This window comes from Oncorhynchus masou, chromosome 14 (genome assembly GCF_036934945.1).
Source record: "Oncorhynchus masou masou isolate Uvic2021 chromosome 14, UVic_Omas_1.1, whole genome shotgun sequence".
In the NCBI taxonomy this organism is placed as follows: domain Eukaryota; kingdom Metazoa; phylum Chordata; class Actinopteri; order Salmoniformes; family Salmonidae; genus Oncorhynchus; species Oncorhynchus masou.
Genome location: NC_088225.1, coordinates 5,472,767 through 5,487,512, shown reverse-complemented (window position 1 = coordinate 5,487,512; position 14,746 = coordinate 5,472,767). Strand labels below are relative to the sequence as shown.

General features: G+C 46.1%; 3 protein-coding genes across 3 annotated transcripts; 2 read left to right on the top strand and 1 right to left on the bottom strand.

Annotated features, from left to right (window-relative positions):
• Positions 1–58: 58 nt before the first annotated feature.
• LOC135554025 (kelch-like protein 11) lies at positions 59–4,529 on the top strand. The gene is made up of 2 exons (XM_064986022.1): positions 59–596; positions 909–4,529. The coding sequence occupies exons 1-2, from the start codon at positions 67–69 to the stop codon at positions 2,491–2,493; spliced, it is 2,115 nt and encodes a 704-aa protein (XP_064842094.1). The 5' UTR covers positions 59–66; the 3' UTR covers positions 2,494–4,529.
• A 687-nt stretch (positions 4,530–5,216) lies between these two features.
• Positions 5,217–7,602, bottom strand: LOC135553684 (kelch-like protein 10). The gene is made up of 5 exons (XM_064985636.1): positions 7,406–7,602; positions 6,646–7,132; positions 5,918–6,532; positions 5,685–5,834; positions 5,217–5,585 (listed from the first exon to the last, which is right to left on the bottom strand). Exons 1-5 carry the CDS (start codon positions 7,600–7,602, stop codon positions 5,217–5,219), a joined length of 1,818 nt encoding a protein of 605 aa, XP_064841708.1.
• A 477-nt stretch (positions 7,603–8,079) lies between these two features.
• LOC135554024 (cytosolic 5'-nucleotidase 3-like) lies at positions 8,080–14,660 on the top strand. The gene is made up of 9 exons (XM_064986021.1): positions 8,080–8,233; positions 8,957–9,055; positions 9,198–9,267; positions 9,408–9,454; positions 9,641–9,726; positions 10,407–10,496; positions 10,678–10,840; positions 11,048–11,248; positions 11,475–14,660. Exons 1-9 carry the CDS (start codon positions 8,231–8,233, stop codon positions 11,583–11,585), a joined length of 870 nt encoding a protein of 289 aa, XP_064842093.1. The 5' UTR covers positions 8,080–8,230; the 3' UTR covers positions 11,586–14,660.
• Positions 14,661–14,746: the final 86 nt, after the last annotated feature.

The following is a 14,746-nucleotide window of genomic DNA, read 5'->3' as shown; positions in this document are numbered from 1 at the left end:
GCCGAGCAGTCACGCCTTGCGTCCACTGCGCATGTCAGTAATTCCATCTGTGTTTTGAGTTTATGTATGTGTGTCTGCGTGTGTGTTCTTTCCCACACGAGTTTACTACAATTCCGAATTCTCACAACCACCGCCAGAATGGCAGCTGCACCCCCGAACCCAGACGACTCGAGTCGGGGTAGTAGCGGTAGCAGCACGCCCAGCGTCCTTGTCGGGGACGGGGACACGGAAGAAGCCGAGGATTTCACCTCCTCTTCCCACTGCACAGAGCTGTCTCGGCGGCAGAACGAACAGAGGAAGCAGGGATTGTTCTGCGACGTGACGCTGGCCTTCAGCAGTGGGGCGGCAACCGGGAATGTTCAGAGCTGTGAGTTTTCCGCTCACCGTTCTGTACTGGCCGCGGCTACGGACTATTTCACGCCGTTGCTGGGAGGGCAGTTCTCCGAGTCGCTGTCGGGTCGGTTTGAGATGAAGGAATGGAGCGCTGAATTGGGACCAGACCCGGAGACCGTGGAGAGTGTCATTCAGTACATGTACACGGGAGAAATACGTGTGAGCACCTGCAATGTGCATGAAGTGTTAGAGCTTGCTGACAGGTTTGTTTACAATTTAATTAGTGTTCCTTTTAATGTACATAATCCATTTAATTGCCACCTGCTAGTACTTGATTATTTTTTTATGTAGTTCAGTGACATAACAATGTTGTTTTGGCTTACTGGAAGTGTCACTGAAGCATATTGCCAAGGTTAGGGTTTAGGGTCGGAACGTCCCATGGATCCCGGATAGCACTGACCATCCTGTAACCTGTCAAACCTGAATTTGAGTGTGGTGAGTTCATGTGTGTCATAAATGGCCTTGCCCATGTTTGTTTCTCATGTTCTGTTATTGATTGTGTGTGTCGCCTGCAGGTTCCTACTGCTGCACCTGAAGGAGTTCTGTGGGGAGTTCTTGAAGAAGAAGCTGAGCCTGGCCAACTGTGTGGCGGTGCACAGCCTGGCCCACATGTACACCCTGGACCAGCTGGCTCTGCGGGCCGCAGACATGATCCGACGCAATTTCCACAAGGTCATCCAGGACGAGGAGTTCTACACCCTGCCCTTCCACCTGGTGAGGGATTGGCTGTCTGACGCAGAGATCACCGTGGACGCGGAAGAGGTGCTGTTTGAGGCTGTGGTGAAGTGGGTCCAGAGGAACACAGAACAGCGGGGGAGGTACTTTGAGGAGTTGTTCCGTCTGCTCCGGCTACCCCAGATTAAGCCCACCTATCTGACGCGCGTGGTGAAGAACGAGGCACTGGTGGCGGCCAACGAGGCCTGTCTCCGCCTGGTGTCCGATGCCGTGGAGGGCCACGCCATCCGCTGTGAGAACCTCAAGTCAGCTGACCTGGAGTTCTGGTCGTCCTACATGGCCTCCTTCCAGCCGCGCTTCGGCCAGAACATGGACGTGATCATGGTGGTGGGCGGGGTGTCGGAGGGGGGTGACTACCTGAGTGAATGTGTGGGTTACTTCATCTACGAGGACCGCTGGGTTAACCTGCCCCACATCCACAACCACCTGGATGGCCACGCCATCGCCACCACAGAGTCCCACATCTACGTAGCGGGATCCATGGAACCGGGCTTCGCCAAGACCGTGGAGCGCTATAACCCCAACCGCAACACCTGGGAACAGGTGAGCAACCTGACCACACGTAAACACTCCTTTGGTCTCACCTGTATCAAAGACATCCTGTATAGCATCGGTGGCCACGGCAACTTCAGCCCCGGCTTCAAGGACGTGAGCGTGTACGAGCCTGAGCCGGACAAGTGGCACAACCTGGAGTCAGCGCCCAAGATCCTGCGGGACGTGAAGGCGGTGAGCGTGGAGGACCGCTACGTATACGTGACGGCGCGCACGCCGGTGGACACGGACAACGAGGACGGGCTGAAGACGGTCACCACACGTTACGACACAGAGAGCCGCCAGTGGCAGGACGTGGACTCCCTGCCGCTCATAGACAACTACTGTGTGTTCCAGATGGCTGTGGCCTCCACCAACTTCTACCACACAGCCTCCTGCTGCCCTAAGAGCTACACGGTGCGGGACGAGGCCGCTAAGCAGAAGATCAGCGCCCACATATCAGACGAGATCCTGGAGAGCTTGCCGCCCGAGGTCACCAGCATCGAGGGCGCCGCCATCTGCCACTTTGACGAGGACGTGTTTGTGATCGGCGGCTGGAAGAACAGCGACGACGTGGACAAGCAGTACCGCAAAGAGGCCTACCGCTACTGTGGTGAAAAGAAGCGCTGGATGCTGCTGCCGCCCATGCCCCAGCCGCGCTGCCGCGCCACCGCCTGCCACGTGCGAATCCCCTACCGCTTCCTGTACGGCTGCCAGCGCTACCCCATGCCCCAGAACCTGGCCCGCCAGCGGGACCGTATGCAGCAGATGCAGCAGCTACACCGGCGCACCCTCACCCTGCGCAGGCAGCTGCAGTCTCAGATCGAGTGCTGAGCTGTCGCAACCCCTGTCTGTCCATTACACCCACCCCAGTGGGGGAGCAGCCCAGTCCAGCTCCAAGCCCCAAACATCCCCTGGCAGCCATCGTCATCAACCCCCACCCATAACCTGCTGGAGCAGCTGCTCCTATGTTGCTCTCATGTTGGTTCATTTTCAAGAGAACTCTGTGCCAGATCATCAGGTTGACATATTGGTGTAAGTAGTGACTGTGGTGTTCAAGGCTGGGAGATGTGGGAGTGATGTGACTGTGCTGGCCAGGTGTTTGTCTATGTGGGGAGGACAGGCTGAATGTTACAAATGTGAATAGAGTGTTGTACAGTGACCAACATCAGACTACACTACGTATGTACGTCAGGCACAGGTGATGTTTATCTTTTTATACATGCATATAGTATATAGTTGTATATGTATACTTTTATTATATATAAATATTTTGTGTCCCCCTTTTATGCTTATATGATGTAGGCAATGTGACACTTAAGTACGGCAGAATCTACATTCCTCCAATCCAATGTGCTTAGTGAAGTCAGTCGTTCTCTATGACATTCCACACTGACAGTCTCTCCATGCAAATATCACACACACACACACTTACATACACACACACACTGTGCAGCTGTAGGGGTGGGACAACACCAGTATCGCGATGCTCGTTAGTGTTGTGGCAAGTGAACGTAACACAAAGCAGATTTGACTTCTTTAGGAAAACAAACATTTCATGTTTTCATCCAGAGTCGCATTTATTTTTCCACAAATATTTTACATTTTACATGGGAAAAGTATTACGATACTGGTGTCATGATGGCCCTACCAGTCAGTTGGACCAAACCCTTACCAATGCCCGATGGCTCTGCTTTATATTAGCTTCATCTAAATGGCTCTGCTTCTTGTTATTATAGCTTTGATACAGTAGCTCAACATGAATGGAAGGAGAATAGTCTCATTCATATTTATTATCAGATCTCCTGTCCAAGTGTGGACAACTTGTGACAGAGCCTGGACTCGAACCCAGAATCTTAGACCACAGCACCACTTGGGAGGCCCCTTAAGGAAACAGGTCTTAGCATGGTAACATTCCATCAACCATTCCGTTGAATTATTCTTCAGTCTTCTGCTCGTCACGTTCCTGTTGGTAGGAAACATTGTGTGGAAGGCCCGAGGTGGGAGTTTGTGAGTGAATGTTTCTCTTTTTATTTTTGTCTGCATTGGTTTTATTGAGTTTAATGGCTGGAGGGTGTAGTTCCCATGGAGGACTTGATAACGTGTGTTTCTTGAGTACGGTAAGAATGCTTGGCAAAGCTGGTGAAAAGCATGCTTAGTAGTACACTTCTACCCTTAATCAAATAGTCATATTTATGTCCGAGTGGGTTTACCTGTCATTTTTGGCCAATTTTTATTTTTTTATTTATCATTTAATCCAACTCCAGACGATAATCTATTCTGTTCCCATGTGAGAAAATATGTACACTACAGTGATTTGCCTAGTAATCCAAAATGAATGTGATGTGAAGTTTGAGGCAGCCCTGTTGCTGTACCTCAGGGCTTATTCAGGGGTTAATCTGAGGGATCTGGCCACATTGTTGCATGTTCTCCTCACCCTCCAAAGACAATCAGGGGGAGGGGGAGGGTACTTCAGGGGTACTCTGGGCAGAGCAAAATTCTGTTGGTGGTACGGTAACCAAAAAAGGTTGTGAACCACTGGTATAGACTAGAGGGTATCCTTATGTTACTGAGCGGAATGACCATATCAAGGTGAATGTGTTGAGTTCAAGAGTTCATTGATTGTTATAAGCACTATCCTTGAAGCTAATTTATAACATAAAGCACTATGATTTTGAGAATGCAATGCAAGTGTATTTCCTCAGTTTTGTTTCTCTTGCATAGCATTTGAAATAATTGTATTGACATATGTTGGCAATATATATTTTGCTTTGCATGTGGCAGTCTGGCATTGTGTCAATATATTGGATGTAAAAAAAAAAATGCTGATGTCCTCACTTGCAATTAAAATGTACAATTTTTTTATACGACCTTGGTTTACCATCTATCTTGTGTAAGAGGTTATCTAAATTCTGAATGTCATTTTGGCCAATATTATTGGGCAGTTTTCAAGACTAGCTCTATAAACATCTCTCTTTTTCTTGGGTGGAATTTTCTCCTCCAATGTGACAACCTCCTTTTTTATTTATTTTTTATTTTTTACAAAGCATAGAGAATGATAGAGAAAGCATCCCTATATAGTTCTGATTATGGCATCTGTGAGAGCATGGGCAGTGTCATTGAGGCATCCATTTTTAAGTATTCAATTGGCTGATGACCAGTTGACAACATTAACATGTTGGAAGCCCTCTGTTGCTGCCAATGCTAAAACAGTCTTTTGGCCACTAGAGGCCTCTCATTTTCTATGGAACTAAGCTACATACATACACGTGGCCATCAAACAATGCTGAGTACTATGCACAGAGTCATTGGGCATGAGCCAATTACAGTAACACATTCAGTACAGTCAATCTTCCCTTCTAACACAGTAGGAAAATAATAGTACAACCACCCTTGCAGATAAGAAATCTATAAGAAATATAGAAATGTATATATGCATATGGGATTTTTTCTGGGACATACAGTAAGTGGATTTATTTGTGCATGGTAAATGCCAGTGGTAGGTGGGATACGGTGGGCAGGAAAGGGTAATAGTGGGGGATAGGGATGAGGGGGTGTCACACAGACAGGATGCTGTTGGAAGCGGAGAGCTTCAGCTCTTCCCGGGGGGACTGGAGGGAGTCCCGGGGGGCTGCATACTGGGCCACGTTGGGAAGCCCGTGCACCACGCAGCAGCTGAGGGCACTGCGGAAGATGCCCATGTCGTGGGCGTCGTACCACTCCTCTGTTTTCTCGTCATAGCACTCCACGTTGAAGGTAGTGGTGAAGCCGTTGAAGCCCCCCACCACAAACAGGAGGTCGTCCACCACCTCGATGCCAAAGTTGCTGCGCGGGTTGAACATGGTGGGCACCGTGCGCCATGTGTTGGTCAGCGGGTTGTAGGCCTCAGCGTTACGCAGGCGGTTAGCCCCATCGAAGCCGCCCACCTGGGAGAGGACAGGAAAATTGAGTCAAATATTTCTTAACTTTCAGCTCTTACTGAATAAGGCGTTGAAGTGCATTGTGCATATGGATGTTCTGCTCACCGCATAGACCTGCTCCGCATAAGCGATGACCCCCACACCACTGCGCCGGCTTCTCATGGGGGCGGTCAGAGTCCACTGGTTGGTCTGGGGGCTGTAGCTCTCTGCTGTGAACAAGCACTCGTTCCCATTGAAGCCACCACAGATGTACACCTAGAGAAAAGATCATGCCAACATTTTATAATCAAAAGTCATCCATCATGAAGTTCTCTCCCAGGTCCCTCTGTTCCACTCACCTTGCCATGTAGTGTGGTAGCACTGGCATCACTCCTCTGCTCATGCATGGGTGCAATCAGGGTCCACTGGTTAGTCTCAGGCTCATAGCACTCAGCAGTGTTCAGTCGTACGTAGCCGTCAAAGCCACCCATAGCATAGATACAGCCATCCAGCACCGCCACACTGACGTAGCAGCGCCGAGAGTGCATGGGAGCCACCTGGTGCCAGGTCCGTGTGACAGGGTTGAACTTACGTACACTGTTAAAGTAGTCAACGCTGTCAAAGCCACCCACACAGTAGACAAAGCCATTGAGGTAAGCAGCTCCATGGTAGGCTCGAGGGCTCTCCTCCTGGGTCACATTCACCCACCGGTCAGCCCGCGCATCATACGCCTCAATGCCATTGGTGGGGCTGCCACCACTCCAGCCACCTATGGCCAATAGGATGGCATAAGGCAGGCGTGGGCGGGTCAGAGGGTTGCGGAAGTCAGTGTTGGAGGGCCCGTTCATGTTCAGGTCGTACATGGCCTTCAGGGCACTGATGATGATAGGCTTGCAGTCATCATTGTCCTTCACCAAGGTATTGTTCTTCACGTTGTTCATGAAGTAGTCGGCTGTCATCAAGGCCATGCGGACCTAAGCACACAGACACAGACAGACAGACGTGTGGCTAGCAGTTGACAAGCGCAACATCTTAACTTACAAATGTTATCCAACAGTAAACATTGACACTATTGTTCACCTCTCACCTTGGGCAGCAGCACAGACATGTGGGCCTTGCGGTCCTGAGGCGAGTGGTTGATCCAGCGTAGGACCGCCTCAAACACAACATCCTCCTGCTTCACATTCAGGTCGTCCTTCTCGATGATGTCACAGAGCTGTGCCAGAGAGAGCTCCATGAACTCTTCCGAGAAACGCACCATCTCAAAGTGGTGCAGGATGAAGAGGTAGGCCCGGCGGCGCAGATCAGGGCAGGAGTAGAAGTCTGCAAACTTGCAGATGCCGATGCAGTTCTGCAGACAGAGCTGGGCCTCCAGATAGTCGCAGCAGGCCCTCACAATCCCCAGGATGCAGAACTGGTCTGCAGCCGCCAGGAGCGGTTCCACATTCTCCGCAGTCACAGGCACGGAACGTGTGTAGGCATACTCGATGATCAGGCGCATCATGTCTGGGTTCACACCAGGAATGCTGTAGACCCGCTTCTCAACGTTGTTCCAGCCACTTGTGAAGAGAGCACTGTGGGTCAAGGGTCAGAGGTAGAATAGCACAGAGAGAAAGCAACATCATCAAGGTCTCAATATTCTTCTCACTACAGCATTGCAATTGAACAAAGTTCCTCAGGACTCCCCAAAAGTAACTAATAATTACAGAGAGTTGGACCAAGCCAGAGATACCATAAATCTACAATGTTCTCGCATTCTCATTCAAAGTCAAGGGATGCCAGAATGGGAATGTCCTCTGGCCAGCACATCCCAACCTAACCTATCCCAACCAAGGGAAGCTACTCACCGGAAGTATGAGCTGCATCCACACAGGATGTTCTTGTGGGCATTGAACTCGATGCCATTGACTTTGATGACCACATCACAGAGTTTTCCCTCCAGGCGTAACTCGTTAAAGATTGTACAGGTCATAGCACTCATTTTCCTCTCCATGTTGCATCTTTGAAATTTGGTGGAGGTGGCTGTCTCTTCCAGTTCATTCATTCCTTGCTATATTTAATGGGGTTTTGCTAGCTCTTCAGCTTAGACATTTGGCTGGTTTACTAAAGCAGCTGTGTTCATCTAAGGATTGTGAATTGTGAATGTTCCACTTATATTATGTTCCAGAATTGTTCATTATTACATCACAGCGATGAGCAAATGGAATCAGAGCATCACCCTCACCTGTCATAAAAAGTTTGTGTTTAATTTAATATATCTGACTGTTATGCCTACTGATCGTACAGTGAATGTGTAACAGTCATTTAACACTAATATTTGACACTACGTAATACATTTGATTAAATACAGTCCATTTCAGACGTAGTTAGAGGGAAATCGTAAATTAAGAATACATAGAAGCACACAATTTGCCATAATACTTTCTTCTGCTCTATCAGAACATAAATCATATTAGGAACATTTTAATACTGCTTTTGTGGTACTGGGGAAGATGTTAAACGCACACACTTACTTCCTCAATTTATGCAAGTAAATGCGCGCCCTCAGTATAGACTGGTTATTGCAGCGTAGCTGACTAGCTTGCTATATAACTTATTGATTGCATTTCTAGCTAGGTCCATCGTTTGGCTCTTTGATCTTTTCTTGAATTAAACAACATCTCTATAGAAAAATGGTACGTGTACTTAATTTTCCTGGTTGCCACTGAACGAATGACTGATGGCTAGCTAGCTATCAAACGTAACGTTAACGTTAGTTATTACAAACTAAGTTAGCTGCCTAATTTCTCAGAGTAGAATGGCTATGCCTATTGTTAGCTATGTGACAGTGACATAACATTACAACCCCAAAAATAAAAATGCTTGTTAAGTATGTGATTGGGATGTTAGTTTACCCTAGTGTAAGATTCCATGAATTAAAGTCCTAACTGTGACGACAGCTGCAAATGAGGCGATGATATGCAATAGATATGTGAATAGGTTTGTAGGCTACAGCTCCACAGTACAGTCCAACCAATACACAAGACTCCCGATGTTGTGTCCCAAAGCTAGGCTGCTGGCAAATCACTTTGTTCTGTGGTCTGTATATGGTAAATGCTGTAAACAGTAGCAAGCACAGTGTCCTTTAGGGTTTATCGTCACAGAAATGTTTAGGGGCGGCAGGTAGCCTAGTGGTTAAGAGCGTCGGGTCAGTAATCTAAAGGTTGCTGGTTCAATTCACAGAGCCGTGTTTCTCTGTAGTAAATCTGAAAAAATGTGCCCTTGAGCAAGGTGCTTAATTGCTCCTGTATGTCACCCTGGACAGGAGTGTCTGCTAAAATGTTTAAAAAAATATAGTGCTGTAATATTGAGTTATTCTGTTTTTCTCTCTCCTCACTACTTGTCTCCCTCCTCCATAGATCCCAGAGCTGTCCAGTCCCTCAGTGTGTATGAGGGACCCTCCCAGGGTGGAGGAGATCATCAAGACCATGCAGAAGGCTGGCACCAGCAAGATTCAGGTACCACCACAGAGATCCTATTCAATTGGGATTGTATTTGTCATCCTATGGGTACCACACCCACATGTTTCGATGTATTCTCCTAGTTCCATCCGGAGAGGTTTGCTTGATAATATGCTGACAATGTCTCTTGCTTCTTCAGGTCATTTCAGACTTTGACATGACCCTCACACGGTTTGCCTACAATGGGAAGCGGTGCCCTACCAGTCACAGTAAGTACAAAAGCTGGGATAGATTGTACGGAGAAGATACCAATGTGTACGCAGAGTTAAGGGGTCCATATCTTGTCACTGATGTTTTTTTCGACAAGCCCATGAGAATGATGATGATTGCATCAGCATTATTTTTATAGATATCCTGGACAACAGCAAGCTCATCAGTGAGGAGTGCAAAGCACAGGTATGTTTCAAATGTCATCAGAAAAACAACTAGACCACAGAACTTCTTCTGATTTGGCAGATACAATTGTGTAGATTAGAAAAACGATGACACAAGATTCATTGCTTACATATAACTGTGTCTTTTCTAGATACGTACTAGCCAGTTTTTCCCTTTCTGAGTGTTGTCCATTCTCCCTCCGTTCAGCTGAAGGACCTGCTCAACACATATTACCCCATAGAGATTGATTCCAAACGGACAGCGGAGGAGAAGCTGCCCCTCATGGTGGAGTGGTGAGTCACAGCTCTCTCTGAGCCAATCACTGCCCTTCTAGACGAGGAACGCATCACTTTGCTGTCAAACTGACCAATACCCTCTGTTCTACATCAGACATAGGCACCTCCCTGCAGTCCCATTTACCCAATGAGTCCCACTGTCATCCTGCCGCGTTTTTTGACTTCTGGGTTTGACTTCAGGGTTGTACCAATCGGATTTGTCTTATTCTTCTGCATCCAACCATCCACACACACGTTTTGCTCTATGGCGCGAATGTAAGGGGTTCTTCTACACAGAAGGTCATAGGAAATCCTAGGACATAGTGTATATAATACTGTAATAAGCTCACATAGCTCACAACTCCAAACAGTTGTCATATTGGATATTCATTCCCCACTGACGAACAGCATTCATATACATTCATTTTGATCAGTTTTTTTTTGCTTCAGCAGACCTTCTTTTCTTTTTGACATGTGTCAACAAACTCATGAACGGAACTGTTTATGTCAAGTTGTTCTGTGTTCTACTTGTAGCCCTGGTTGTCCTGAAAATAAAATGGAAAAGCACTTCATTGTGAGGCTAAATATAAGGGCTGGACATGCAGATACATGAAAGTCAGATAAATGAAAAGACGATTTTTGCTGGGGTCTCGGGACTGATCGGGTTAACCAATCCCCTTGTGCCGTTCATCCCGTAGGTGGACTAAAGCCCATACTCTTCTGGTGCAGCAGCGCATCAGGAAAGACCTGCTGCAGGATGTGGTGAAGGAGTCCGATGCTATGCTCAGGTGAGAAGACCCTGCTACTGTTGCCAAGCCACAATTATGGCTGTTTAGTAGCGTAAAGTCATCGATAGCACAGTATGGTACCACATGATGAAGCCTTATCAAGTCAATAATGTTAATGACGACCAGGATGATGACTGTAACGGTATTGATTACAGCGCTATCTATGCCGCTGTCTCCCCAGGGAGGGCTACCAGCTGTTCTTTGACCACCTGCAGGAGCACAGCATCCCTCTGCTCATCTTCTCTGCTGGGCTAGGAGACGTGCTGGAGGAGGTGATCCGCCAGGCCGGGGTCTTTCACCCCAACGTCAAGGTCTTCTCCAACTACATGGACTTTGATGAGACTGTGAGTAGGCTCTCGCTGACACACAAACCACAGTATAAACGATACAGGTAGCCTCTATGGAATTGAGTGAGGAGAGGGAGTTGTCATGAAAACGCTTAGTTTCATTGCATTAAATGCGCTTTTCCTATGCGAGTGACCACGCAAAGACTGGGTGAAAGGTTAGTGGTTTGAATGAGGATTTAACCCATTGGTGTCCCTCATTCTCAGGGAGTGCTGAAGGCCTTCAAAGGGGAGCTGATCCACATCTATAACAAGAGGGAGGGAGCTCTGCTGAACACGGGCCACTTCCAGGAGCTCAAGTCACGCCACAACGTCCTGCTGTTGGGAGACTCTCTGGGGGACCTGACCATGGCTGATGGGGTGCACAGCATGGAGAACATCCTCAAGATCGGCTTCCTCAACGACAAGGTACGGTAGTACTGGCTACACGTTCACCAAAGCTCTCTCTTTCACACCCTAATAAACCCTCAACCACGCAAAAAAATAAATGTTTTTGTTTTTACTCTGAAGTTTTATTGTTTTAAGGCAATTGAGTGCTTGTTTTAATGCACAGTCAGCTTATTCAAGCACTGTTTAAATGTCGTTGGACATTGGCCGCTTGCTAACCGTTCCCCCTCTGCATGATCTTTCTCAGGTGGAGGAGAGGAAGACGTCCTACCTGAATGCTTATGACATCGTGCTGGTGAAGGATGAGACCATGGAAGTGCTGAACGCCCTGCTGCTCCACCTCACCAGCACCAAGTGACCTGGCCATGAAATTCATCTCACTGGCCAATCAGTAACGAGCCTTCCGACGCTACAGGAAGTATGTCGTACTGGTTTAGGAAGCTCTTGCTCAGGAAGTGCCGGGTAGTCAGATACCATGAGTCAAGTCAGAATGGTATTGTTTTTGCTTTGTCTTTTACTAAAGCTCCAATGGCTGTTTGTGTGGGCCGCTGGGATGGATCCCAGACTGTGTTTTGGAGTCTCCCTTCCACGCTCCTCCAGTTGAATCCTTGTTGAACACTTACAACTTGAGAGCAACATCCTTTACAGTCCTACAATTTGATTTGATTTACTCGACAACCCTACTGTCACATTCTGAATTGTTTAGGAACCGTCAATAGTCCCAACTGAAATGGGACAGGAAAACTAGGTGACTTCCCCATCTGGTAAATGTGTATTGGGTTCGTGGGGAGAGAAATGTTACTGGTGATATGTCTACATATGAGGAATATGCAGTAGCAGTCAAAAGTTTGGACACACCTACACATTCATGGGTTTTTCTTTATTTTTACTATTTTCTACATTTTAGAATAATAGTGAAGACATCCAAACTATGAAATGACACATTTGGAATCCTGTAGTAACCAAAAAAGTGTTAAACAAATCCAAATAGATTTGAGATTCTTCTAAGTAGCCACCCTTTGCCTTGATGACAGCTTTGCACACTCTTGGCATTCTCTCAACCAGCTTCACCTGGAATGCTTTTCCAACAGTCTTAAAGGAGTTCCACATATGCTGAGCACTTGTTGGCTGCTTTTCCCTTACTCTGCGGTCCAACTCATCCCAAATCATCTCAATGGAGTTGAGGTTGGGTGATTGTGGAGGCCAGGTCATCTGATGCAGCACTCCGTCACTCTCCTTTTTGGTCAAATAGTCCTTAGACAGCCTGGAGGTGTGTTGGGTTATTTTCCTGTTGAAAAATACATGATAGTCCCACTAAGCGCAAACCAGATGGGATGACGTATCGCTGCAGAATGCTGTGGTAGCCATGCTGGTTAAGTGTCCCTTGAATTCTAAATAAATCACAGACAGCAAAACACCATCACACCACCTCCTCCATGCTTCACGGTGGGAACCACACATACAGAGATCACCTGTTCTCACAAAGACACAGTGGTTGGAACAAAAATCTCAACTTTGGACTCATCAAACCAAAGGAGATTTCCACCAGTCTAATGTCCATTGCTCGTGTTTTTGGTCCAAAGCAAATCTCTTCTTATTGGTGTCCTTTAGTAGTGTATCTTTGCAGTAATTCGACCATGCAGTCTCCTCCTCCTGATTCATGCAGTTGATGTTGAGACGTGTGTTACTTGAACTCTGGGAAGTATTTATTTGGGCTGCAATTTCTGAGGCTGGTAACTCTAAAGAACTTATCCTCTGCAGCAGAGGTAACGCTTGGTTTTCCTCTTCTGTGGCGGTCCTCATGAGAGCCAGTTTCATCATAGTGCTTGATGCTTTTTGCGATTGCACTTGAAGAAACTTTCAAAGTTCTTGATATTTTCCGCATTGACTGACCTTCATAATTTAAAACAATAATGGATTGTCATTTCTCTTTGCTTATTTGAGCTGTTCTTGCCATAATATGGACTTGGTCTTTTACCAAATAGGTCTATATTCTGTATACCACCCCTACCTTGTCACAACACAATTGATTGGCTCAAACGCATTAAGAAGGAAAGAAATACCACAAATGAACTTTTAACAAAGCACATCTGTTAATTGAAATGCATTCCAGGTGACTACCTCATGAAGCTGGTTGAGAGAATGCCAAGAGCGTGCAAAGCTGTCATCAAGGCAAAAGGTGGCTACTTTGAAGAATCTCAAATATAAAATATATTTTGATTTGGTTAATACATGATTCCATGTGTTATTTCATAGTTTTGATGTCTTCACGATTATTCTACAATGTAGAAAATAGTTGTTTTTTTAAATAAAGAAACACACTGGAATGAGTAGGTGTGTCCAAACTGTTGTATGGATCTAGATGCTGTTGTCTTCTCTTTATAGATGAAAGGTGAAGGAGTTACGGTTTGTTTGTCATGTGGGACATATCTTTGTCATATAAAGGGAAAGAAGACAGGATAAAGGTCAAATCTAACTGTACTTTTACTTTGTCAGTTTGAAACGCGAGTGTCTTATCTTAGTGTTCTATACACACTGTCTTTTTTTGTTTCGTAAGACTTTGTTCTCCCTTTTTTTCTTGAAAAGTGTCTATTCTACGAGAGTGACTACAGTAAATTATGTTCATGTTAGACGCTTATTTACATTCAGATCTTAATAACAGACTACTGTTTTATGTGGATGTCATCAGTATGGAATCTGATGATACTGTGCCTCGGTATTATGGCATAGGTTTGTGTGTGTGGCTACGTTTTATACAATGGACTTTTTTGGCGCCACAGTGCCACCGTGTGGTCAAAGTAATAGTAATTTGAGCCATGTGTATATATTGACATTTACAGTATCACTCCATGCTGGTCTCAAAGAATCCATCCACCTTCAGCCTTAATACATTGAAAGTACATGAGTCCTTGAATATTTGGCGTGTTTGTATTTTCTCTGAAATGCCATCACTTTCTGTAAAACAGTGTAGTTTTGATTATGTTTGATCTTTTAGAGGCCAATAGTTGCGTTTTTTTTCGAGTCCTGTGAAAGTAATGATTGACCTATTTGGTCTATGGTGAAGAACATCTGAATATTTAGTACAGATGGCAAAACATTTCATTGCCACATAACAGAGGTTTTTAGTTCTTGGTAAAGCCATGGCATCTGATTCTATTGCTATTATTAGTATGTTTTGCCAAATTATAGTTTCACCCAGTTACATGTTTAAAGATTTGAAGTGGAACTCCATTCATATTAAATGGTGATGTCACTGGTACAGTGCGCAAGAATCGGGTCATACATTTCTCTTGTGACGTGTGTTACTGAGGGGACAGTGTGTCCACTACATCCTCTACTGAGTGTCACTAGATTGTATTTTTTCGCCTGTATGAGATATGTAGGCATAACAGGATAACCTCTCCACAACTGTAAATAAAACGTGGCCACAGAACCCTCGTTTCATTTAATCTATTTCCTTTTTGTAAAACATGACAAAATCCAATTCTGTAATCACCACTGATGCCATTCCCAGGGAAC